At 39.8% G+C, this 26,258-nt stretch overlaps 1 protein-coding gene and 1 pseudogene across 13 annotated transcripts in view; one reads left to right on the top strand and one right to left on the bottom strand.

The window, feature by feature from the left end:
- CDADC1 (cytidine and dCMP deaminase domain containing 1) overlaps positions 1–26,258 on the top strand; it is a 180,309-nt gene that overhangs the window by 152,154 nt on the left and 1,897 nt on the right. For 5 of the 13 annotated variants that reach the window (XM_053916573.2, XM_053916576.2, XM_045202601.3 and 2 more), the window contains 2 exons: positions 10,773–10,830; positions 20,785–22,910. The exons of 1 other annotated variant lie outside the window; for it this stretch is intronic. In XM_053916573.2, coding sequence (XP_053772548.1) covers positions 10,773–10,830; positions 20,785–20,796 — 70 coding nt within the window. In that variant the 3' untranslated portion in view covers positions 20,797–22,910. Of the gene's footprint in view, positions 1–2,072; positions 6,368–6,732; positions 8,456–10,772; positions 10,831–18,531; positions 18,558–20,784; positions 22,911–23,906; positions 26,257–26,258 lie in introns of those variants that run through there. 7 more of the 13 variants (XM_024569719.4, XM_024569711.4, XM_045202626.3 and 4 more) reach the window with 5 other exon arrangements.
- Positions 14,836–15,945, bottom strand: LOC112313142 (coiled-coil domain-containing protein 117 pseudogene; annotated as a pseudogene).

The following is a 26,258-nucleotide window of genomic DNA, read 5'->3' as shown; positions in this document are numbered from 1 at the left end:
TCGCATCACTCTTGGTTCCCTGTACATTTTCCTTTGTTTCTCTTGGCATAGCCTTCATTTTTTCATCTAATTTACGACCAAATTCAACCAATTCTGTGAGCGTCCTGATTACCAGTTTTTTGAACTGTGCACCTGATAGGTTGGCTATCTGTTCGCTGCTTAGTTGTATTATTTCTGGGGCTTTGATCTGTTCTTTCATTTCGGCCTTTTTTTTTTTTTTTTGTCTTGGCACACCTGTCATGTAAAGGGGCAGAGCCTTAGGTGTTCAACAGGGCAGGGTAACACTGGTCGCTGTGCTGTGACGCTGTGTGTGGGGGAGGGGCTAAGAGGGAGCAATGGCCCTTGCTCCACTCTCTGCCTGATTTCAGTCACTCCCTCCGACACCCACAATCAAATTGGGCCCCTCTGGTGCTGATTCCCAAGTGGGTAGGCTTGTGCATGCTCTAGGCCCCTGTGGGTCTCTCCAATGACCTCTCCTGTGAGGCTGGGAGTTTCTCCTGCTGCTGCCCCAACCCCCATGGGTGTTTTCACTCAGAGGTTTGAGGCTTTATTTCCCCAAGCTGGAGCCCTGGGTTGTGCGGTCTGCTTCGCTCCCCTGCCATTGGTCCCAGTTTATCTGTGCGGGAATGTGGGGGCGTGTGGTAGGACTGTCTGCCCTGTTCCTCCCACACTCTGCCAGTCTGCGGCAACGGGAGTCCTCTCTGCCCTGGCTGCCTGTCTCCGCCCCTCCTACAGGTCTGGATGGATGATTCTTTTTTATCTCCTTGGTTATTGGACTTCCTTGCAGTTCGAATTTCTGTCAGTTCTGGTTGTGCGAGGAGGCGCAGTATGTCTACTTACGCCTCCATCTTGGTTCTCCCCGTAGATTTTTCTTTATTTCACATAATGCGACCTTCATTGCTGCCTGAGTCTTTTTTATGCTGTTGAAGTACCCAGTGAGTTCCTGGAGCATCCTGATAACCAGTGTTTTGAACTGTGCATCTCATAGGTTGGCTATCTCTTCATTGCTTAGTTGTATTTTTTCTGTTCTGGGCTTTGAACTGTTCTTTCATTTGGGTCATTTTTGTTTTTGTTTTAGCAAGCCTGTTATGTAGTGAGGAGTGGAGCTTTAACTGTTCACCAGGGCAGGGCAACCCATGACTCTTCCTTGTGACGCTGTATGTGAGGGAGGGGTCCGAGAGGGAACAGTGCGGCTTGCTCCGCTTTCTGCTGGTTTTCAGTCACTTCCCCAGTTACCCACAATCAAATTGGGCCTTTCTGGTGCTGGTTCGTGGTGGGTGGGTTTGTTCTAGGACCCTGTGTCTCTCTCCAACTAACTTTCCTGTAAGGTTGGGAGTTTCTCCCACTGCTGCCTCAACCCCCACAGGTGTTTTCAGTCAGAGGCTTTGAGGCTTTATTTCCCTGTACTGGGACCCTAGGTTTTGCAGTCTATCTTGCTACCTAGCTGTTCCTCCAGGTTTATCTGCACGCGAATGTGGGACTGCCCAGTCTGCAAGCCACTGCCACGCCTGATCCGCTAGCCGCTAGCTGCCACCTTGCTGGGTGTCCTGTCTACCTGGCTGCCCATCTCCGCTCCTCCTACCAGTCTGGATGAATGTTTCTTCTTTAACTTCTTGGTTGTCAGACTTCCATATAGTTCGATTTTCTGTCAGTTCTTGTGGTGTTTTGTTTAAATTTGTTGTTGTCCTTGTTTCTGTTGTGCAAGGAGGCACAGTGTGTCTACCTATGCCTCCATCTTGGCTGGAAGTCTGTTTTCATTTTCATTTAGGTCAAACTGTGTTAAACTTTATCTTGAGATTTCTTCTTTAACTCATGTGTTATGTAGAAGTGTGTTGTATAAACTTGATATATTTGGGATTTTCCAGTTACCTTTCTGTTTTTGATTTCTAGTTTAATTCCATTGTTGCCTGAGAGCAGACAATGTGATTTTTATTCTTTTAAACTTGTGAATGTGTTTTGATTTAAATTTATAGATTTGAGAGAGAGAGAGAGAGGAAGGGAGAGAAATATTGATTTGTTTTTCCACTTATTTATACATTCATTTGTTGATTCTTGCATGTGCCCTGACCAAGAATCAAACCTGCAACCTCGGCATGTGGAGAGCTCTACCAAATGAGCTAAACATCCAGGACCATGAAGATGTGTTTTATGGCCAAGAATGTATTCTATATTGGTGAATGTTCCATTTGAGGTTGAGAAGAATGTGTATCTGCTGTTGTTGGATCAAGTAGTCTATAGATGTTGATTGTATTCAGTTGATCAACTATGCTTCTACTGATTTTCTGCCAGCTGGATCTATCCATTTTTAATAGAGGAAGATTGAAGTCTCCAACTGTGATAGTGAAGTCATCTAATTCTCTTTGCAATTCTATTAGTTTTGCCTCATGTAGTTTGATGCTCTGTTGTTAGGTGGATATACATTAAAGAATACTGTCTTAGAGAAGATAAAATTGTGGGGGGGCTCCACCCTCAGGGCCCCCCCTGTCTGCCATGGATGAGAATGTCTACCAAGACATGATCTGCTTGGGGAGGAAAGGTGGCCAATGGAGAAGGGCCAGGAGCCTGTTCCTCAATGGGCTTTCATTGGGTTCAGTTTGCACAGGAATACAGGTAAAGGTCATCAATCATTGTCAGGGTGTAATAATCAAACAATAGATAACATTCAAAGAATTATGAGGGCTTATTCTGAGTCAGGGTCAGTCAGCAAAAGGGCTATAAAACTTGGGGAAACAAACTCATTTCATGCTTGGACCCTTATTAGAAAATTGAGGACATTCTTAACAAAGCCAGTTTCACAAGATTTTATGCATTCTTTCTTAGGCCTGATCACCCCTGTGAACCACCCATTCCTGCCCAGGGCTGCACCACCCTCCAGCATTGTTTCAGGCTTAAGTCAGGTGGGAGAAGTAAGGCAGCCAAGGGATTAGGAGACTTCTTGCAGACAGAATGAGGACACAGGCTATGTCAGAGCTGTGGGGCGAGGGTCCGTCATCCCCTTTTTCTATAGCCCTCCAAGTCCTTCCCTAAGGGCCCCTTCACAACGGTGCCTGTCTTAGATCGTCCCTCCCTTGAGGAATCTTACCTATCATTGGCTAACCAGTCATCCACCCAGGGCCAAGCAGGGTGAAGTAAAAGGGGGCACAGGCTGCACCCCTACCAGGGAGATAAGCTTTGTCTCCTTAGTGGCTTATGGTCCCCAGGTCTTTTTACTCAGCCTTAGCCACGGGGGAGTTACCACTTCTGAAACCAGGCAGGGCAGTTCCCAACATAAAATAATGCCTTTTTTATCCCTGATAACTTTCCTTGTTTTGAAGTCTGCTCTGTCTGAAATTAATATAGCTATTCCTGCTTTCTTTTTTTATATTTTTATTTATTAATTTTTAGAAAGAGAGAGAGAGAAACATCAATTTGTTGTTCCACTTACTTACGCATTCATTGGTTGATTTTTTTATGTATCCTGACTGGGGATTGAATCTGCAACCTTGGCATATTGGGATAATACTCTAACCAACTGAGTTAGCCCACCAGGGTCTTACTTTTTTGGTTAGTATTGTCATGGTATATTTTTCTCCATTTGTTTACTTTAAATTTTTATGTGGCTTTATACTTAACATGGGTTTCTTATAGACAATATATAGTTAACTCTTATTTTTTGGATCCACTGTAACAATTGCTGCCTTTTAATTGATGAACTTAGACGATTGCTGTTCAAAGTGATTATTGATATTGTTGGATTAATAGCTACCAGTTTCATTGCTGCTTTCTCTATGCTGCCATTCTTTGTTCCAATTTTTATTCTCCCTTTAATTCAGCCTTTTTGTGGTTATAATTGAGCAATTTAAATGATTCCATTTTTCCTATCTTAGTGTACTCATTATGCTTCCTTTTTTACTTTTTTAAAAGAAAACATTTTGCAGTATATATTTACAGCTAATTCAAATCAAATTCTAAGTAGACACTTTAAAGTTAGTGTATTTTATAATAACAAAATAATCCTTATTCCTCCCTCCCATCCCTTATATCATTGTTGCCATTTATTTCACTTATATACAAGCATACATAAGCATATAAACATGTTCATAAAATATACATATAAGCATCTATAATTGAAAACATTGTTACTTTTATTACTTGGAACAAACTTTCATCTGTTAGATCAATCAAGAATAAGAGACATAGGACTTCCTATCAAGATGGCAGCATAGGTAGACACAGATTGCCTCTTCACACAACCACATCAAAATTATAACTAAAATATAGAGCTACCATTACTCAGAACCATCAGAAACTGAATTGAATGGAACTCTGAAAACTACAGAATTAAATAAACCACATACATCAGGACTGGTAGGAGGGATGCAGACACGGAACAGGCTGGTCCCTCACCCGTGTGTGGTGGATAAAAATTTGGGAGGGACATCTCAGGAGTGTGAAGCCCCAACCCCACACGAGGCCTCCCAGCTCAGGGTTCGAGTGCGAGGAAGATAAGTCCCCACAAATTCTGGCTGCAAAAACCAGCAGGGATTGAGTTGGTAAAAGAAAATGCTGGGGCTCCAAACAGTTCCTTCTAAACAACCAATACACGTACTCATCTACTCAGATTCACTCCCTCTGAGCTCCATCACCAGGGTGGCAGCTTGAAAGGCACTAGTGGCATACGGGGAGGAACTAAAGTGTTTGGCATCAAGGCAAGCAGAGGACATTTTCCCTTTTCTAAACCCTCCCCTTACAGAGCCGGCAAGCTGGTGCCATATCTGAGACTCCATCAACCTGGCTAAAACTGTTTGACCCACGTTGGAGCTCCCTAGAGACTCCACCCCACCCAACTTATGAGCCCACCCCAGCTGCTTTTCCATATGAATGGTTGGTCTTGCCTCATGCTTCACAACTTCCTAAATCCTATCAAACAAACAACAGCTGGCCTCAGTGAAACCCAGGCACAGCAGTAGTTCACAGCTGGCTTCACCTGGAGATCGTCAAGCCCAACACAAGTAGCAGCCAACTCAGATTGCTTTATAGCTCAGTAAGGGGGGCCCCCAGGTAAAACACAGGTTGGGGCTGACCTTGGCCTGCACCACCTGATAAACTCTAGGGCCAGCGCACCCAGTGAACAGCATCGGGCCACATCAGACCAACACCACCCTGCCTCTGCACAGCTTCTCCTCTACAGAGGGTGAAAGTTGGTGGTAAGGGGTCACAGCCAATCCTTGTAGCTGAGTGTCCTGGGTAAATTTCTCCCATTGATCTTCACACAGCAAGCAAGGCTCAACTACAAGAGGAGGATGTTTTCATTCCGCACAAAAGGTGTGCCTTGAGTACCCAGCTTGGGTGATAGGGGAGGCTGTGCCAATGGACCCTACAGGACACCTACTATATTAGACCACACTACCAAGACATGGAGTCAAACAAACTCCACCTAATACATAAAAACAAACACAGGGAGGCTGCCGAAACAAGGAGACAAAGAAACATTGCCCAAATAAAGGAACATATCAAAACTGCAGAAAAAGAGGTAAGCAAAATGGGAGATAAATAATCTATCAGATGCAGAGTTCAAAACACTAGTTATAAGGATGCTTAAGGAACTGAGTGAGGACCTCAATAGCTTGAAAAAGGTGCAGTCAGAAATGAAGGATACACTAACTAAGATAAAGAACAATTTACAGAGAAATAACAGTAGCGGGGGTGAAGCTGAAATTCAAATCAATGATATGGAATGTAAGGAATTAATAACAACCAAAAGGAAAAAATTATCCCCCCCAAAAAAACAAGGGTAGTATAAGCAGTCTCTGGGACAACTTCAAGAAGTCCAACATTCACATCATAGGGGTGCCAGAAGAACAGCTAGAAATTGGAAATCTATTTGAAAAACTGGTGAAAGGAAACTTCCCTAATTTGGTGAAGGAAATAGACATGGAAGTGCAGGAAGCACAGATAGTCGGAAACAAGATGGATGCAAAGAGGCCCACACCAAGACACATCATAATTAAAATGTCAAAGGTTAAAGATAAAGAGAGAATCTTAAAAGCAGCGAGAGAAAAGCAGTTAGTTACCTACAGGGGAGTTCCCATAAGACTGTGAGCTGATTTCTCAAATTTTGCAGGGGAGAGGAATTGGCTAGAAATATTCAAAGTCATGAAAAGCAGGGACCTACAGCCAAGAATGCTCTACCCAGCAAAGATATCATTTAGAATTGGGTAGATAAAGAGCTTCCCAGATGAGAAAAAGCTAAAGGAGTTTATCATTCCCAATGTTAAAGGTACTTATTTAAGAAAAAGAAGTTCAAAACTATGAATAGTAGGATGACAAAAAAGTACAAATCTATCAATAATGAAACCAAAAAAACAAAGCAAGTAAACAAGAAGAACAGAGACAGAATATGGATATAGACAGCCTTTTGTTAGTTGTCTGATGGGAGGAGGTTATGGGGAAATGTGTAAAGAGGAGAGGGGATAAAGAAGTACGAATGGATAGTTACAGAATAGCTATGTAAAGTACAGTGTAAAAAATGGAGTAGTCAAAGAATTTATATGAATTACCCATGGACATAAACAATGGAGGGGAGATTGCATGAGGGAGTGGCAGATGGTAGGTGGAAGGGGGTCCAAAGGGTGAAAATCACACAATGCTAATAGCATACTCAATAAAATATAATTTAAAAAGGGAAAAAGAAGCTTTTTAATTTGATGAGGTCCCATTTGTTTATTCTTTCCTTTATGTCCCTTGCTTTAGGGCCCATATCCATGAAGATGTTGCTACGTGGAATGTCTGAGATTTTCCTGCCAAAGTTTTCCTCTAGGACTTTTATGGTGTTGTGACTTATATTTAAATCTTTCATCCACCTTGAATTTATTTTTGTGTATGGTGTAAGTTGGTGATCGAGTGTCATTTGTTTTTGCATGTAGCTGTCCAGATCTCCCAACACCATTTGTTGAAGAGGCCATTTTTGCTCCATTATATGCTTCTTCCCCCTTTGTCAAATATTAATTGACTGTAGAGACTTGGGTTTATTTCTGGGTTCTCTGTTCTATTCCATTGGTCTATGTGCCTGTTTTTCTGCCAGTACCAGGCTTTTTTGATTACAGTGGCCTTGTAATACAGTTTGATATCAGGTATTGTGATCCCTCCTGCTTTGTTCTTCTTTCTCAAAATTGCTGCAGCTATTTGGGGTCATTTATGGTTCCATATAAATTTCTGAAATGTTTGTTCTATATCTGTGAAATATGTCATGGGTACTTTAATAGGGATTGCATTGAATCTGTAAATCGCTTTGGATAGGTAATATGGCCATTTTGATGATGTTAATTCTTCCAATCCATGAGCATGGTACATGCTTCCATTTGTTTGTGTCTTCCTTAATGTCTTTCTTCAGTGTTGTATAGTTTTCTGAGTACATGTCTTTTACCTCCTTGTTTAGGTTTATTCCTAGGTACTTTGTTTTTCTTGTTGCTATATATCAAATGGGATATTTTTCTGATTTCTGTCTCTGATGTTTCTTTGTTGGTATACAAAAATGCCTTTGATTTCTGAGTACTGATTTTGGCTAAAGAAAACAGCATTAAAATAAAAAGAGAATGAACAGTATGGGAAAACATATTTACCAAGGGTACCTCAGACAAGAGTTTGATCTCCAAACTATATAAAGAACTCACATGACTCCACTCCAGGAAGACAAACAACCCAATTACAAAATAGGCAAAAGACTTAAACAGACACTTCTCCAAGGAGGATATAGAGAGGGTCCAGAGACTATGAAAAGATGCTTATTATCACTAGCCATCAGAGAGATGCAAATTAAAACCACAATGAGATAGCACCTCACACCTATCAGAATGGCCAACATAAACAAATCAACAAGCAAGTGTTGGAGAGGATGCGGAGAAAAGGTAACCCTAGTGCACTGTTGGTGGGAATGCAGACTGGTGCAGCCACTGTGGGAAAATGTATGGAATTTCCTCAGAAAACTAAAAATGGAACTGCCCTTTGACCCAGCAATTCCACTGTGGGATTATACCCTAAGAAGCCTGATACCCCAATCCAAAAGAACCTATGCACCCCAATGTTCATAGCAGCATAATTTACAATAGCCAAGTGTTGGAAGCAACCTAAGTGCCCATCAGCAAATGAGTGGATCCAAAAACTATGGTATATTTACACAGTGGAATTCTATGCAGCAGAGAGAAAGAAGGAGCTTATACCCTTTGCAATGGCATGGATGGAACTGGAGAGCATTATGCTAAGTGAAATAAGCCAGGCCGTGAGGGACAAATACCATACGATCTCACCTCGAACTGGAACATAGTCAACAAAAGAAAAAAACAAACAAAATATAAGCAGAGACATTGAAGTTAAGAACAATCTAACAATAGCCAGAGGGGAGGGAGGAGGAGACAGTGGGGAGAGGGGTTTTCAGGAACTGCTATAAAGGACACATAGACAAAACCAAGGGGGAAGGTGGAAGCATGGGAGGGAAGTGGGTTTGGATGGGGTGGGGGGTAGGGGTGGGGAGAAATGCAAACAACTGTAATTGAACAACAATAAAGTAATTTTTAAAAAAGGAAAAAGAACAAGAGAGAGAAAGTTTTTATTTCACCTTCATTTATTCCTTCTCTGCTGTTCTGCCTTACTTTATGTAGATCGAAGTTACCTAAGCATATCATATCATATTCTAACTATAGAAAATCAAAGATAAAAAATCCTGGAAGAAGGTATGGGTGTGGGGGGAGTAAGACACTTTATTCACAGCAGAACAAACATAATTACATCTGACTTCCAGAAACCATGAGAGCAAAAGTGGAGTGAAACAAAGTGTTGAGAGGAAAAATACCACCAACCTAGAATTCTGTACTCTGTGAAATTATCCTTCAAAAGTGAAGAAAAGCCATGACCAGGTTGCTCAGTTGGTCAGAGCATCATCCTGATATACCAAGATTGCAGGTTCAATATCCAGTCAGGGCACATATAAGAAGCAACCAATGAATGTGTAAGTGGAACAGCAAATTGATGTTTCTCTCTCTCTCTCTCTCTCTCTCTCTCTCTAATCAATAAATTCTAAAAAAAATTTTTTTAAAGAACAAAAGTAAAGGAAAAATAAAGACTTTCTCAGACAAGAAAAACAGGGACTTTATTGCCGACAGACCTACCTTTTAAGAAATGTTAACAGCAGTTCTTTAGAGAGAAGGAGAATATAACAGTATGGAATTTCCTCAGAAAACTAAAAATTGACCAGCAATTCCACTGCTGGGATTATACCCTAAGGACCCTGAAACACGAATGCAGAAGATCCTATGCACCCCAATATTCATAGCAGCACAATTTACAATAGCCTAGTGCTGGAAGCAACCTAAGTGTCCATCAGTAAATGAACGGATCAAAAATCTATGGTACATTTACACAATGGAATACTATGTAGCAGAAAGAAAGAAGGAGCTCCAACCCTTTGCTACAGCATGGATTGATCTGGAGACCATTATGCTAAATGAAATAAGCCAGGTGATGAAAGACAAATAGCATATGGTCTCACCTATATTGGAACCTAATTAACAAAACAAACAAGTGAGCGAAATATAACCAGAGACATTGAAAGAACGAACAAACTGACAGTAACCAGAGGGGATGGAGGAGAGGGATAATGGGGGAAAATAGGGGAAAGGCCATCAAAGAACACATATAACGGACACATGGACAAAGCCAAAGGGAATAGGATCAAGGGTGGGAGGCAGGGACAGTTAGAGTGGGGGAGTGTGGTGGGGGAAAAATGAAGACAACTGTATGTGAACAATAATAAAAAAATTTTTAAAGATGAAAAAAAATGATATGTGTAGGTGTAGTTTTTTTGCACTTGTCCTACTTGCTGTTCATTGAGCTTCCTATATGTGTCGTTTGGTGTCTGACATTAATGGGTAAATTCTCAGTTGTTTCAAATGTTTCTTGTGTTTCTTTATCTCTCCTTCTGGTATTCTCAACTACATAAGATGCATGTTACATCTTATGTAGTTGTTCCACAGTTACTGGATATTCTGATGTTTTCTGTAGTCTTTGTTCTCTTTGCTTTTCTCTTTTCAAGGATTCTGTTGATCTATCTCCCAGCTCAGAGATTCTTTCTTTAGCTGTGTCCAATTTACTACTAAGCCTATAAAAGGCACTCTTCATTTTTGTTACAGTGGGGTATTTTTTCATCTTTAGCTTTCCTTTTTAGTTCTTTGGACTTCCATCTCTCCGCTTACATTGTCCATCTCTTCTTGCATGTCGTCTACTTAATCTATCAGAGCCCTTAACATTTTAATCATAGTTGTTTTAAACTCCCAGTGTGATAATCCCCTCTTCCCTACCATGTGTAGTTCTGATGCTTAATTCAAATTGTGTTTTTTGCCTTTTACTATGCCTTGTAATTTTCTCTTGATAGCCAGATATGATATACGAGGTAAAAGGAACAGCTATAAATAGGCTTTTAATAATGTGTTGGTGAAGTGTAAGAGGAGAGTAAGCATTCTATAATCCTTCGATTAGGTCTCAGTTTTGTATGGAGCCTATGCCTCTGGACAGTGAGTTTCACAAGAGTTTCTCAGTTTTTTCCCCTTCCTTCAGATGGGACAAGGTGGCTAGATTGGACTAGAGCTGGGTGTTTCCCTTCAGCCTGGTAAGTGAGGCTCTGATAAAACCCCAGCAGTTTAGGCTCTGGTCAACTAGTTTCTCCTTGAGGGCAGACCTTGTTGAGAAGAACAGAACTCTCTGACATATTTCAAAATGGTTTCTGTTTCTCATTTTGCCAGAAGCATGAAGGAATTTTTCTCCAATACTCACTGTGAAAACCTGGTGAAAGTCCTAGAGGTAAATCTTACCACACTGTGGGTACCCCCACAACTGATTTGCACTGTGTCTCCAACAGTTCACCAATTACAGCTCAGGTTTTCCTACCTCCATTCTGGTTCTTGTTGTTTCCCCTCATGAGCCTCTACTTCTGTGAGCCACATCTCCCTGTAGTTTTCTGTCTGTCTCTCCAATCTTGGGGCCAGGGGTTTGTCCTGGGTCTTCCCCTCTCTTGGGTATCTAAGAAAATCGTGATTTTTCAGTCTGTTTAGCTTTTTACTTGATCTTAGAATTGCGTCACAACTTCTAAACACATTGCATGAGGAAACAGAAACAAGGAATTTAGTGATTTTATTTTTGAAGTTTTAGACGAAAATGTGGACTGTCTTTCTGTGCTGGAATAGAAAGGATACCTTATACCAGATGCAAATAATGTTGACCATAAAAGAAAAGATTAAGAAATTAGAATACATTACAATTAAAGACTTTTCCTTTCCAAAGGACATTATAAAGTGAAAAGACCAGCCATCCACTTTTGGAAAAATATGCTTTCCACACATGACAATGAATTGTTTTTCATAACATATAAAGAACTCCTACAAATTGATAAAGAAGAAAATTTAATAGAGGATAGGTAATTACAGGTATTTACAACAGAAGAAACACATATGTCTAATAAACAAGAAAAGGGCTTAAAATCATAAATAGTAAGGGAAATGCAAATTAAGATCATGAAATCATGTTGCAACAATATTTCATACCCATTAGAGTTGCAAAACTGAAGTTTGCCAGTACCAAGTGCTGGTCAGGATGTAGATCATTAAGAATTTTTTTCAAAAAGTCCAAAAATGCTTATGAAGTTTCATTGAAAACAAGAATGTACAGAAGCACCAGTTCTCATTTCAAAGTAAAATGGACAGCATTTTCCAGAATGTTCCTAGTACCTCACAATTTTTATCACTACTAGAAAACAAAACCAAGTTTCAGATCCCAAATTAAAGAATTTTGATGGAAAACATTGTTCTTATGATTCTAGTTATTTTTCTGAATTTTACACTTGCACCTTTCCAGTAATGAGGGTTTTTAAAAATTTTGACTGATTAATATTTGTGAGAACTGGACTTACTTTCTTCATATTAAAACACACACACAGACCCCCTACTAAATGCACAGAAAATGTACATTTGTTCATTAAAATTCACCTGCTTTAGGTATTCTCCTCTTCACACATCAGCATAAAAAGCCAATGTTTGATACATGCTGCAAAAGCTATACAAAGTGAAAAGACCTGTTTTTCCTCTAGGGAAACCTTAAGGCATAGGCAAAAGCCTTGTGCTACAAAAGTAAAACAAAGCAGAGCATGAGGACTGTGGAGACAGCTCAGATGAATAAGTACCACAAGGATGAAAACAATTTTTGTGCAAACATATGCAAGAAGTTTAAAAAGGAGCATTAAAACTTCATTTTCCTACAGAAATTATTATGTCAGATAGCTTGACTCCTGAAACAAGTTGTTTATATTTTAATTAACAGTTCTTAATTCTCTCCTATGTTAACCAGTGGTATCAGAGCCTTGTTTGGGGCTCTTCTTTTTCCTTTTCATCACACAGACCTTTCATCAGAGGCCTACCCAACAAATCCTGTAGAAGATAATCAGTATGTTTGGTGCTTCTTGTGGGAAAGCTCTTACATCCCCTTTGATCCTGACCTTTCGACTAACTCCAAAATCTGGCAGTTGCTTCATGTTTTGGGGTCGTACTAAAACAAATTTCTGTAGCATGGAGATTTCTTTAAGCCTACAAATTTTGCAAATTGGTCCCATTAAACAATGTCCTAAAGACAAGAGTTCTACAAATGGCATGAATCAAACTCTTGCAGATTTCAAGAGAACACAGTTACATCCATCTCTAAATCTGTGATTAAGAAACTGTTTGTAGGTTTCCAACTGGTTTCAATGATTGTTTAAAGTTTGAATAATTTTACTGTGTAGACATTAAATATTTTTGTTTAAATATTAAACATTAAATCTTTTTTAAAATATCCAGACAGAAATAGAGAAAGCAGAAACAAAAGGCAACAGAAGAAACAGTCCAATAAGCAGGCTTGTGACTCCTATACCATCTCTAACAAGAGGCGAGATTTCAGCATGTGTTCCAAAAATGTCTGGGAGCTAGTTTCTAAAAAGTTACCTCTATATGGGGCCTAAATCATTTTTTTTTAACACACCTACAAAGAGTTAAGAAACCCAGAAAACAAAAAGAACTAGGGTGGTCTCCTGTTGTGTGAGGAAAGGGCCAATATTATACTGTTACACTCATTTAATAAGTTAGAGTGAATATTCTGTAGCATTAAGGGAATTGTCATTTCACTTAGCACTGCTGAGTCCTTGCCACACAGAAGACTTCTGCCTGAGAATTAAAAAAAAAAAAAAGTCAATTTTAATTATCCCCAAAGGATACCTTGAGCTGGTTTAGGTCTGTAAGAGGAAGACTTCCTGGTAGCAGGAAGCACCAAATTGGCTACTTCAGTAAACCATCACTTGCTCATATGTTCTTAGTTAATTATTCATCATTGTTTTCTAAATTATCATTAAAAACTCAACTTGCTAATACAGGTACATTTTTTTTTAACTACCAGTTATCAATGCTGTGCTTGGTTGACGAAGCAGTTCCTCAGTATTACCCAATAGATACTTCTCCCATAGCCAATTTACACATGGCTTACCTCAAAAATCTTTTTTTTTACAATTCCCAAGTTTTATTTTTATTTTCTTTTTTAATTTATTTATTTTTATTCAGTTACAATTGTCTGCGTTTTCTCCCCATCCCTCCACCCCACCCCAGCCAGTCCCACCTCCCTCCCCCACCTCTATTCTCCCCCTTGATTTTGTCCATGTGTCCTTTACAGTAGCTCCTATAGACCCCTCTCCCCACTAACCCCTCCCCACTCCCCTTTGGTTATTGTTAAAATGCTCTTAATTTCAATGTCTCTGGTTATATTTTGTTTGCTTTTTTCTTTTGTTGATTATGTTCCAGTTAAAGGTGAGATCATATGGTATCTGTCCCTCACCGCCTGGCTTATTTCACTTAGCATACTGCTCTCCAGTTCCATCCATGCCATTGCAAAGGGTATAAGCTCCTTCTTTCTCTCTGCCCCGTAGAATTCCACTGTGTAAATGTACCATAGTTTTTTGATCCACTTATTTGCTGATGGGCACTTAGGTTGCTTCCAGTACTTGGCTATTGTAAATTGTGCTGCTAGGAACATTGGGGTGCACAGGTTCTTTTGGATTGGTGTTTCAGGGTTCTTAGGGTATAATCCCAGCAGCAGAATTGCTGGGTCAAAGGGCAGTTCCATTTGTAGTTTTCTGAGGAAATTCCATACTGTTTTCCACAGTGGCCTCACCAGTTTGCATTCCCACCAACAATGTACTAGGGTTCCCTTTTCTCTGCATCCTCTCCAACATTTGTTTGTTGATTTGTTTATGTTGGCCACTCTGACTGGTGTGAGGTGCTATCTCATTGTGGTTTTAATTTGCATCTCTCTGATGGCTAGTGATGCTGAGCATCTTTTCATATGTCTCTGGGCCCTCTGTATGTCTTCCTTGGAGAAGTGTCTGTTCAAGTCCTTTGCCCATTTTTTAATTGGGTTGTTTGTCTTCCTGGAGTGGAGTCGTGTGAGTTCTCAAAAATCTTTTAAATTATCATTCAAAGTTAATTAAGTTGTAAATACTACTGAATAGCTCTGTTTATCAGTTATGCAAGGGAATCCAAGGAACAACAACGGTAGCACAAAGCAAAAAAGCCTGAGGGAAAAACTTTTCTGTGTATTTTCAGAGGCAAAGGGTTGAGCCACAATGCTACTGGGTTTTAATCAATTAAACTACGTTGAATTGATAACTAATATACAAGTTTCAGAGCTTTTATTAACTTTCTTAGCAACAGATGTAAGCTGTTGCTTTCTTCCCTCCTCTCTGATCATAAACAGTCACCACTGTAACACAGAGCTCACATCTACAGTTGAAGTTGTGATTCTACTGTCAGGGTACAGTTTTAGTAGCAGTTTACTTCTTTCTTAGTGCATCATTTTCAACTCAAGTGTCTGAGTATTCTGCAACTATTTGAATGGTTTACACTATGACATGATTTAAGACACACTTAAACATATATTTATAGTAAACTATGCTTGGCCTTTACAGACTGTAATCTCACAATAATAACCCCTCTAGAAAACAGCTTTCCCTTGAGGCAAGCTTCCTTGGCAAAAGTTGAATTTAAGACATGGCTACCCAAAATGTGAGTCCCACCCCAAATCACAGGCAGAGATATTCTTCTTGTACCCGTTTCATAAAACTTTCAAGTCCCTATACAAGTAGGCTCACCACTGAACACATGACTCTTGTAAAATTTGACAACTTTAGTATAGAAACAGGTTTCTAGAATTCCAGTTCTTTTTCTGTGCAAGCAGCTGTCTCTAAACTATTGTAAATAGGCATCCCTGCTTGCCAAGGTTCCCAAAACAGTTCAGTTCTAGAGAAGGAAGTGCCAGCTGAGGCAGGCCTGGTTTGGCTCTCTCCTGTGTAGTTCTTACCATTAGATGAAGGAATTCAGGGAGAGGTTTCCAGAGCTCATGGATTCAATCAGTTTCCTGTAGACTTCATCAAATTCCCTCTTCAAACCCGTTTTCATGGTATCAGAAAGGACAAGACTGGGGAAATGGTTAGTATTTCTGTCACCTTCAACTTCTTCATCAATTATCCTGTCCTCAGTTTCCTCAAGCCTCCTGACCACTTCACACTGGGGTTCTCCAGTCTTTGGAACCAGCACAGAGCCCTGCATCAGTTAGCCTTTTCTTTCTTATCAGACAGTCATCTCCTCCTCTAGCCTGTGTTTCTTTTATAGGGAACTGAACCGTCTGCACACAACACTCCAGGAATGCTCAGGAAAATGCAGGGTCAGCCCTGTGGGGAAGGCCCAGCCCAAGAAGGCTGGAGGTGGTTGCAGGGAGGCCACTGAGGGCCAATAGAGATTGGCCATGGCCCAGGAGATGAGGATGCTAGCCTTCAGCTCTGGGCACCTGTGGCCCCAGTCCTGGCAGCTAGGAATTTTAATGTATTGCTGGTTGGACTGATAATGTATACACCCACCTTGGAGGACAGTTTGACATTATCTTTGTAAAGATGAATATGCATATACTCTGTGACTCAGCATATTGTATAAAAGACAAAGAGCAACATTGTTCTTAAAAACTGGAAGTAACACAAATGTTTATCTCTAGAGATTAGATAAATATATGGTATACTCCTACAGTACAGGAATATTATATGGCAGTGAAAATAAATGAACTACATCTGTTTTTAAACATGGATAGATCTTAGAAATGTAATGTTGAATGAAAAAGTTGCAGAAGACTAAATTCATTATGATACAATTTTTCTATAAAGTTCAAAAGGAAGCCAAATAATATATTGTTTATAGGTGGTAAAATTATTTTTAAGAAGCAATGGGATGATAACCACAGGATTCATGATAGCAGTTACTTCTAAAGGGGGTAGAGAGGGATGGGGTAAGATCACATGCAGGAAGCACACAGGAATTAATTTTGTTCTAGTTTTTAGGTTGGGTAATAGGTTCTTTTTTAAAAAATCCATTTTTAAATTATTTTTAAATTTAATATATTTATTGATGATGCTATTACAGTTGTCCCATTTCCCCCCCTTCACTCTACTCCATCCTGCACACCCCCTCCCTTCCACATTCCCCCCCTGTAGTTCATGTCCATGGGTCATACTTATAAGTTCTTTGGCTTCTGCATTTCCTATACTATTCTTACCCTCCCCCTGTCTATTTTCTACCTACAATTTATGCTACTTATTCTCTGTACCTTTCCCCCCTCTCTCCCCCTCCCACTCCCCTGTTGATAATCCTCCATGTAATTTCCATTTCTGTGGTTCTGTTCCTGTTCTTCGTGTTTGCTTAGTTTGCTTTTGTTTTTGTTTTAGGTGTGGTCGTTAATAACTGTGAGTTTGCTGTCATTTTTACTGTTCATATTTTTTATCTTCTTTTTCTTAGATAAATCCCTTTGACATTTCATATAATAAGGGCTTGGTGATGATGAACTCCTTTAACTTGACCTTATGTGAGAAGCACTTTATCTTCCCTTCCATTCTAAATGATAGCTTTGCTGGATAAAGTAATCTTGGATGTAGGTCCTTGCCTTTCATGACTTTGAATACTTCTGTGCAGCCCCTTCTTGCCTGTAAGATCTCTTTTCAGAATCAGCTGACAGTCTTATGGGAACTCCTTTGTAGGTAACTGTGTCCTTTTCTCTTGCTGCTTCCAAGATTCTCTCCTTATGTTTAATCTTAGATAATGTAATTTTGTTGTGCCTTGGTGTGTTCCTCCTTGGGTCCAGCTTCTTTGGGACTCTCTGAGCTTCCTGGACTTCCTGGAAGTCTATTTCCTTTGCCAGACTGGGGAAGTTCTCCTTCATGATTTGTTCAAATAAGATTTCAACTTTTTGTTCCTCCTCTTCTCCTTCTGGTACCCTATTATTCGGATGTTGGAACATTTCAAGATGTCCTGGAGGTTTCTAAGCCTCTCCTCATTTTTTTTTTGAATTCTTGTTGCTTCATTCTGTTCTGGTTGGATGTTTCTTTCTTCCTTCTGGTCTGCACCATTGATTTGAGTCCCAGTTTCCTTCGCATCACTATTGGTTCCCTGTACATTTTCCTTTGTTTCTCTTAGCATAGCCTTCATTTTTTCATCTAATTTGCGACCAAATTCAACCAATTCTGTGAGCGTCCTGATTACCAGTTTTTTGAACTGTGCACCTGATAGGTTGGCTATCTGTTCGCTGCTTAGTTGTATTATTTCTGGGGCTTTGATCTGTTCTTTCATTTGGGCCTTTTTTTTTTGTCTTGGCACACCTGTCATGTAAAGGGGCAGAGCCTTAGGTGTTCACCAGGGCGGGGTAACGCTGGTTGCTGCACTGTGACAGTGTGTTGGGGGGAGGGGCCGAGAGGGAGCAATGGTACTTGCTTTACTCTCTGCCAAATTTCAGGCACTCCCTCCACTATCCACAATCAAATCGGGCCCCTCTGCTGCTGATTCCCAAGTAGGTGGGCTTGTGTACATTCTAGGCCCCTGTGGGTCTCTCCAACGACCTCTTCTGTGAGGCTGGGAGTTTCTCCTGCTGCTGCCTCAACCCCCACAGGTGTTTTCAATCAGAGGTTTGAGGCTTTATGTCCTGAGCTGGAACCCTGGGTTGCATGGTCTGCTTTGCTCCCCTGCCCTTCCTCTCGGTTTATCTATGCGCGAATGTGTGGCAGCAGGGTCTGCCAGCAGCCACCTTGTGGGGTCTGCTAACTGCAGCCTGGCTTGCCCCATTCCACACCCACCACCTCACTGGGTCCACCAGCTGCCGCCTTGACACAAGTCCTCTCTGCTCTGGCTGCCCGTCTCTGCCCCTCCTACTGCTCTGGATGAATGTTTCTTTATCTCCTTGGTTGTCGGACTTGCATACAGTTCAATTTTCTGTCAGTTCTGGTTGGTTTTTGTTTTTAAATTGTTGTTGTCCTTTTGGTTGTGCAAGGAGGCACAGTGTGTCTACCTCCGCCTCCATCTTGGCCGGAAGCCAGGTAATAGGTTCTTGATAACTCATTTTATTTTTAGGCTTTAAAACTTCCATCAGTATTACACTTTTTTTTTTTTTATGTTTCAGGTATTACATAATAAGAGAGAGAATAGGCTTTCCAGATCTGCTTCATGAAGGCAAGACTATACTTGATATGTGTCCTCATCACTAGGAAGACAGGGCAGAGCAGAAAATATAGGCTTGCAGTCCAGGCAGATACCCAAAAAGATGAGAAGCGGAGGGGCAGGAAGAAACTTTTGGATGTGACAGATATGTTATCATCTTGACTTCTGTGATGGTTGCTCATATGTATACTAATTTCAAATCTCATCAAATTGTACACTTTAAACAAATGCAATTATTGGACCAGTTAAGCTATTAAAATCAAAATACAGAAAGGTTGAAGCCAAGCTCTTCTCCCATCTGAACAATGAGGTAAGGCTGTCTTCCTTCCAGTTAGAGCATTCCCTCATATTCTCCCAGCCCTATAGGCAATTCCTTCCTCTCCCTGAAGGATAAGGAGATACATTTTGTTTCTTCCACCTAATAAAAATAATAACTTTCCCCCCAAAATATTTTAAGTATATTTTGATTGTGGTATTACAGTTCTAATTTCTTTCCTCCCCTGTATTCCCCTACTCCCTGCACTGTCCCTCTCACCCTCCAGAATTCCCCCTACCCCGCCCCAGTTAATGTCCATGGGTTGTACATGTAAGTTCTCTGGCTTCTCCATTCCCTGTACTATTCTTAACCTCCCCCTGACTAGTTTGTGCCTACCTATTCTGCTTCTTATTCCCTGTACCTTTTCCCACAATTGTCCTCCTCTCCCTCCCCACTGATAACCCTCCATGTGATTTGCATTTCTGTGATTCTGTTCCTGTTATAGTTGTTTGATTAGTTTTAGTTTTTGTTTTTCAGGTTCAGTTGTTGATAGTTGTGGTTTTGTTGTCATTTTACTGTTCATATATTTGATCATTTTCTTTTTCTTTGATAAGTCCTTTTGACATTTCATATAATAAGGGCTTGGTGATGATGAACTCCTTTAACTTGACCTTATCTGGAAAGCACTTTATCTGCCCTTCCATTCTAAATGAAAGCTTTGCTGTATAGAGTAATCTTGGATGTAGGTCCTTGCCTTTCATGACTTTGAATACTTCTTTCCAGCTCCTTCTTGCCTGTAAGGTTTCTTTTGAGAAATCAGCTGATAGTCTTGTGGGCACTCCTTTAGGTAACTGTCTCCTTTTCTCTTGCTGCTTTTAAGATTCTCTCCTTATCTTTAACCTTGGGTAATGTAATTTTGATGTGCCTTGGTGTGTTCCTCCTTGGGTCCAATTTCTTGGGACTCTGTGAGCTTCCTGGACTTCCTGAAAGTCTATTTCCTTTGCCAGATTGGGGAAGTTCTCCTTCATTATTTGTTCAAATAAGGTTTCAATTTCTCGCTCTTCCTCTTTTCCTTCCGTCACTCCCATGATTTGGATGTTGGAACGTTTAAAGTTGTCCCAGAGGCTCCTAAGCCTCTCCTCATTTTTTTGAATTCTTGTTTCTTCAGTCTGTTCCAGTTGGATGCTTATTTGCTTCCTTTTGTTCCAAAACATTGATCTGAGTCCCACTTTCCTTCCCTGCACTGTTGGTTCCCTGTATATTTTCCTTTATTTCACTTTGGGGACCCTTCATTTCTTTGTTCATTTTAAAAGTGAGCTCAAATAATTCTGTGAACATCCTGGTTATCAGTATTTTGAATTTTGCATCAGAAAGGTTGTCAATCTCCTTGTCGCTTAGCTCTTTTTCTGGAGTTTTGATCTGTTCTTTCATTTGGACCATATTTCTTTGTCTCAGCACCTGTTACATATAAGGGGCATAGCCTTGGGTATTCACCAGTTCTGGGAAACCCTCTTTGCTGTGTTGGGGCACTGTCATCTGGTTGAATGTTTCGTCAACTCCTTGGCTGTTGGACTTCTATGCAAATATTTTTCTGGCAGTTCTGGTTGTTTTTTTTGTTTTTAATTTGGTTGTTTTACTTTTGGTGGTGCAGGGGAGTGAAGCATTTCTGCCTACACCTCCATCTTGGACCCCTCCTTATCAGTCCCCACCCCAAAAAATATTTGATGAATTGCTAGCCTCACACTGTTGAGTGAACCTGTTTTTTTAAAGGTCAGATACTGTATGACCTGAGTGAGTTACCTAGAATCTGTTTCTCAACAGTTGAGAATTTTAAGAGAAGATAAATGAATATTTATTTTTAACTTAAGCATCATTTTGATCTTGCAACCTATATGACTTTAACAAATACCCACATATTTGAAGTGAAGTTTTTCTGACATTATTATCCTTGAACACTAGATGGTGTGGTGAGACCCATCCCTCTGAATGAAGAACTGCACCAAAACAAGAAGCTTTGTCTTGGAAACCACTAAGAAGTCCCATCTAAATTGGAGTGAAGACTTCAAGAATTTTTATTACACTTTTAAAAGTCAGCCTTGTAACTCAGAAAATAAGGATGGATTTTGTAAATAGTTGAAATTTTAAGAAAGCTAATTTATTACTAGTATATGAATGATGTTAGTGAGAATATTTTTATTTGAGATATATTTGTTTTTCAGAATATAAAACTATGCTCTTTTATTATACTAAATGGGGTAGCGGTGATTTAATGAGACCAATTTAATTGCCCGGAGGGGTTGATTTCTCCCTCTGTTTGCTTTTTATTAGCCAGTTCACTGGAGGTCACATCTCAGCAGAGAAATGCACATCTTTTAAGAAATATTAATTCCTTCGGATTATGATGGGGACAATTAGTAAACTGCTCTAGGAATGTACATAACAACCTGGCCATTTTTAAGAGTCAGTGTATAGGTCACCAAAAGTTCATAGTTATACCCAAAGCTTTCTAATAACCAGAATTGATTTAAGATTGAATCATAAAAATGAAGTTGGTGGACCTAGTCTGCATTATTAAAAGTATATTTTTAAAAGGTTATTTTTTTAAGTCTTTCGATATGTAGAAATCATAATGATTTGTTCGACTATGGTGTTATATCACTGATTTGGGATAGCAATAGGAAAATATTATTCTGAGACAGTATTAATATTTCATAGCGCTTACTCCTGAAATCACTAACAATGAATCTTCAATTTGGTTTTGATCTTAACAGATGAGAAATATTTATTCTGTAATACTGAACCTAGCTTTTTAGAGTTCTGTGCATAATGCTGCCCTTTTTTCCCTCTATACAATTAACATGAAGTGTCTTATGGCTTTGAATGTAATGCCTTTTAAAAACATTTGCAAACCTTAAGCATACTAGACATAAACATTATGGTAGTTCAGTTACAGTCCAAACTGCTCTTTAGGAGTATTTTTCCTGAGAAACTTGCAGAAAATTAGTCCAAAGATAAAGATTTCTGTTTTGCACTTCCCTATGGTTAGAGAGGCAGTTGCAGTGGTCAGTGGCCCTCAGACCTGTGGCAGGCTGTCCTGAGAAATGACTCCACTGGCTACAGAGAGGTAATCAGTTTTGCCTCTATATTGTCCCTTCCTTTCCATGACATCATGTGGCTTCACAAGGCCTGTTAGAATTGTGCAGGACAATAGAAATGTTGACCAGATGCCCTGCTTGTACAGCAGACTGCTTAGGTCCACTGGGAGTTCAAATTTATCATAGCAGGCAGTGAAGAACTGTCATAAACATTTTAACACAAGATGTAGGGTTTGGAATAGAGAGGGAAGGGAGGAAAGGTACCCTTAGAGATAATCATTGGTTACAGTTAGCTCTTTAGTATTTACTCATTGATATGAAAACATTGAGATTTGCTTATGTTCCCCCAATTGTGTTTATACATTAATTATACATACTTAAATTTTTTTTTCTTGGATTTGTTGTTTTTTACTAATATGTAAAGTCCATCAAAAATTTTTAAAAGATTTTATTTATTTATTTTTAAAGAGAGGGGAAGGAAGGGAGTAAGAGAGGGAGAGAAACATTGATGTGAGAGAGAAATATATATTGGTTGCCTCTTGTATGCCCCCAACTGGGGACCTGGCCTGCAAGCCAGGAATGTGCCCTAGCTGGGAATCGAACCAGTGACCCTTCGGTTCACAGGCCAGTGCTCAATCCACTGAGCCACTCCAACCAGGACAAGTCCATCAAGTATTTTATTAATCAGTAAGTATTTTGTAGGACCTCAAATCTTGGAATATTGCCAGGTTTATGGATTCATGTGTTGGTTGTTTGGGGATGGATATCAGAAGGGAGAAACATAAAAATGGAAAAAGCTATGATTAGGAAATTGAAAATTGATATTTCCATAGCACTATTAAAATGGTCAGGATAATGCCATTTTTTTCTTCTGTACAACTGGTCAGATTTCAGAATTTATTGAGAGTTTACTGTGTAGTACCAGAAGGAAAGCTTTCAGTGGTCAGTGACATATATACATATAGATATACAAGGTATGTCCAGAAGGTACCCAGCCACACAATATGAAAAATAGAGACATTTATTGAAGAAGATACAAGAAACATTGTACATAGGACAATGACACCTCATTCCCCTTCAAAGTAGGCACCTTGGAACCTCACATAATTCTCCCAATCTCCATAAGCTGACCCATATTTTGCTGAATCTCATCAACAGTATGAAATCTCTTCTCTTTCAAATAGGATTTTAGTTTTGGGAAAAGGCAGAAGTCTCAGGGCACCAAATTTCGGCTGTAGAGGGGCTGAGTCACCTGGGTGATTTGATGTTTCACCAAAACACTTTGCATGAGATGTGATGCATGAGCGGATACATTGTCGTGATGAAGCTGCCAATCACCAGTTGCCCATAGCTCCAGGCCTTCTGAATCATCCAAACAGTTTCCATGGAGGAATGTTCAAACTTAACACAAAATTTGGTGCAGATTTGTTGCTCTACTCGGTCAGTCACTTTGAATGTGACAGTCACATGGTACACATGCTCAGTCAATAGCATCTAGCACCCCCACTGACTAGTACAGTGAAGTTGTCATTGTTCACACATGCACATTCTAGTCCACTCCCCTTGGCTGCCAGGTTATATCGATGTTGCATAAACCATTCTCATTATATTAACAATGGCTGGACTTTTTCCAGACAGACCTCACTATATAGAGAGATTTTTTTTAAGCTGCTAAATCCACTGCCTACAACAGTGCCTGGCACATAATAGGCATTCACTATATACTGACTGATTGAATGGCTGCTGGGCACTGGCTAGCCCTGCAGATGAGATGTATGAGAAATGCTCCCTGACCTCAAGAAGCTTACAGCCTAATGAAAGATACAAATATGTAATCAGGTAATAGAATAGGATTTTCAGAATGTGGTCCCTGCCCCAACAGCTTTACATCACCTGGGGACATGTTAGAAATGCAAATTCTTAGGGCTCACCCAGACCTTGAATCAGACACTGGGAGTGGGACTTGGAAGTCTGTTTTCTTCACAGGTCCTCCATGTGATTCTGATGACCTCCAAGACTGAGAACCACCCTGTGAATTTAACTGTAGGAACAGCTGTGACACAAAGGTGGACAAGCATAGAACCTTGGGAGTCGTGGAGAAAGGGCCTTGTGGAAGTGGAGGTGCTTATAGTGTGTTCTGAAGGGGCCCAGGGGACTGCCAGCAAACTGTGGAGATGAGAGGAACTTCTGAGAAAGTAATACAGATAGGTGGTCATGCTGGGAATCGGGAAAGGTCAGTGACTGGGGGTGCATGCAAAGATTGTTGAACTGTACCCAAGTCCCTGAGATAGCCATATTGACTAAGATCTAGTAATTCACAGTTAAGAGCTTTTATCCCTTAGCCTGAGAAATCAGAATTTGCACTTAAACAATAACATAATGTCTTCTTTTCAAAAGTTGAGAGAATAATAATAAATCCATAATTTATAAAGTATCTCTGCATTTGTTTACTACCAAGTGAAAGAATATGCTGACGTGAGGTTGGATGAGCATAGGCCTGGTTCAGACTGTGGTGTAGACTACACACAGGTTTATGTGTATTGCTTTCATTGTGTTATTGCTGACACTTTTCTTTTATCCGGGTTTTCTGTGAGTTTTTATTACTCAGTTAGTTTGAAAATATACCCTTGTCTCATAAATCTTCCTGATTTTATGCATGAATAGTTCTGCTTTGGGATCTGCCACAACAATCTTCTTTGGACACACTATAGAACAATTGGCATTAAACACCAATTTTTTTTTGAGTTCTAGTTTTGTCAATAGTGGCTACTTGGCATTTAACCAAAGCTGTTACTATTGCTTTTAAGGATTAAGTGTCAGTTTAATACCCTTATTTCATGTGTAACGTCACTGAAGTCTTTTTTTTTTTGCTATAATTTTCAATTATATCATATTTCAGACATAAAGTATAAAGATATAAAACAAATACTTGTGTACCCAGTATGAAGAATTAATATATACTGACCGTTGGAGTCTTAATCATAAGTAATTTAGTTATTTTTTGAGATCTAGGTTAGAGCCTTATTTTGCATCTTTTCTACATTTGCTTCCAAGGGCAGCCCCAGGACTCCTGAAAGAGGGTCCATGCTTTCTGCAGGATCACTCTTTCAGAGGCAAAAGGGTCCCTCAGGATCATGACCAAGAAAGCTGATTGTGCCTCCTTGTAAGAGAGGCTTTATATAGCCAATTGGTTTTATTTACTTTTTTACCTTTGGTTTGTCAAATTTCTACCTTTTTCTTAGCCTGAAATAGTTTTCCTAGTAAGAAAAGAACACCAGCTGCTCTAATCTGGGTGACACAGTTCTGGTTATCTGGGCCAGTTCTTGAGGGTTATCTAACTTCTTTGTAGCTGAGCAGACTGGTCTCCTACCAGTTGTACAACATACTGAAGGAATAGTCCTAACTTGAGTAATGGACGACTGCCTCAGCCACCTAAGAAGGTGACTCTGAGTTATGGCTTAGGACACTTTTATAACACTGACTATGGAACTTAGGCCTCTGTTATTTCTGGCCAATATTTAAATGTATGGTTCCATTTATTCAACTCCTGAGCACATAGATGCCGAATTTGTTTTGAAGACTTTTTTAAATAGGGGAAATTAAAAATTTAAATGTCAAATTTAATAAATCAAATTTTGAGAAATTTAAAAAATTTGTTCAATAACAGTAAAAAATATTTTACATTCTAAAGTGGCAATATACCTTTACCTCCTGGCACAAATTTAAAGCTGTAAGTTATTCAAAATTCTACCTGAGTGATGTACCAGAAAACCCTTTACTGGTATTCTAAAGTAGTTGTACTGCCCTTGCTAGAATTTAGTCTTTTGTTTTTCTAACACAAGAAAATAAACACAGATGAGGGTTTCTCAAACCTGGGCACTATGGTCATTTGGGGCCAAATAATTCTTTGCTGTGGGGGCTGTCCTGTGTATTGTAAACCACTTAGCTGCATCTCTGGTCTCTACCCACTAGATGCCAGTAGCAACTCCCCACCCAGTATGACAACCAAAAATGTCTCCTAGGGTGCAAAGTCACCTCCAGCTGAAAGCCACTGATGTAGCCCATCCAAATGAATATAAGTGTGTATCTTACTACATGTGTCAATGCTATATCAGACCTAAGGGCTGTTTAGTCTAGTATAAGCATGACAACTAAGGCTTTTTTTAATAGTCAAGCCCCAAAATTTGAGCATGACAAATTCTACTGTATCATCTTCAAATGTCTCAAATTAGGTTTAAGGTGGATGTGTGAAAATTTGCAATTTGCAATCTCTCACTTCTCCAATTTTAATTTAGAGGGTAAAGGGAATAACCTATAACTTTTGCTTGGCTTTGTTTT

The sequence above is a fragment of the Desmodus rotundus genome, chromosome 13, assembly GCF_022682495.2.
Source record: "Desmodus rotundus isolate HL8 chromosome 13, HLdesRot8A.1, whole genome shotgun sequence".
NCBI lineage: Eukaryota > Metazoa > Chordata > Mammalia > Chiroptera > Phyllostomidae > Desmodus > Desmodus rotundus.
The sequence above is the reverse complement of the archived record's forward strand: the minus strand, read 5'-3'. Positions and strand labels throughout refer to the sequence as shown.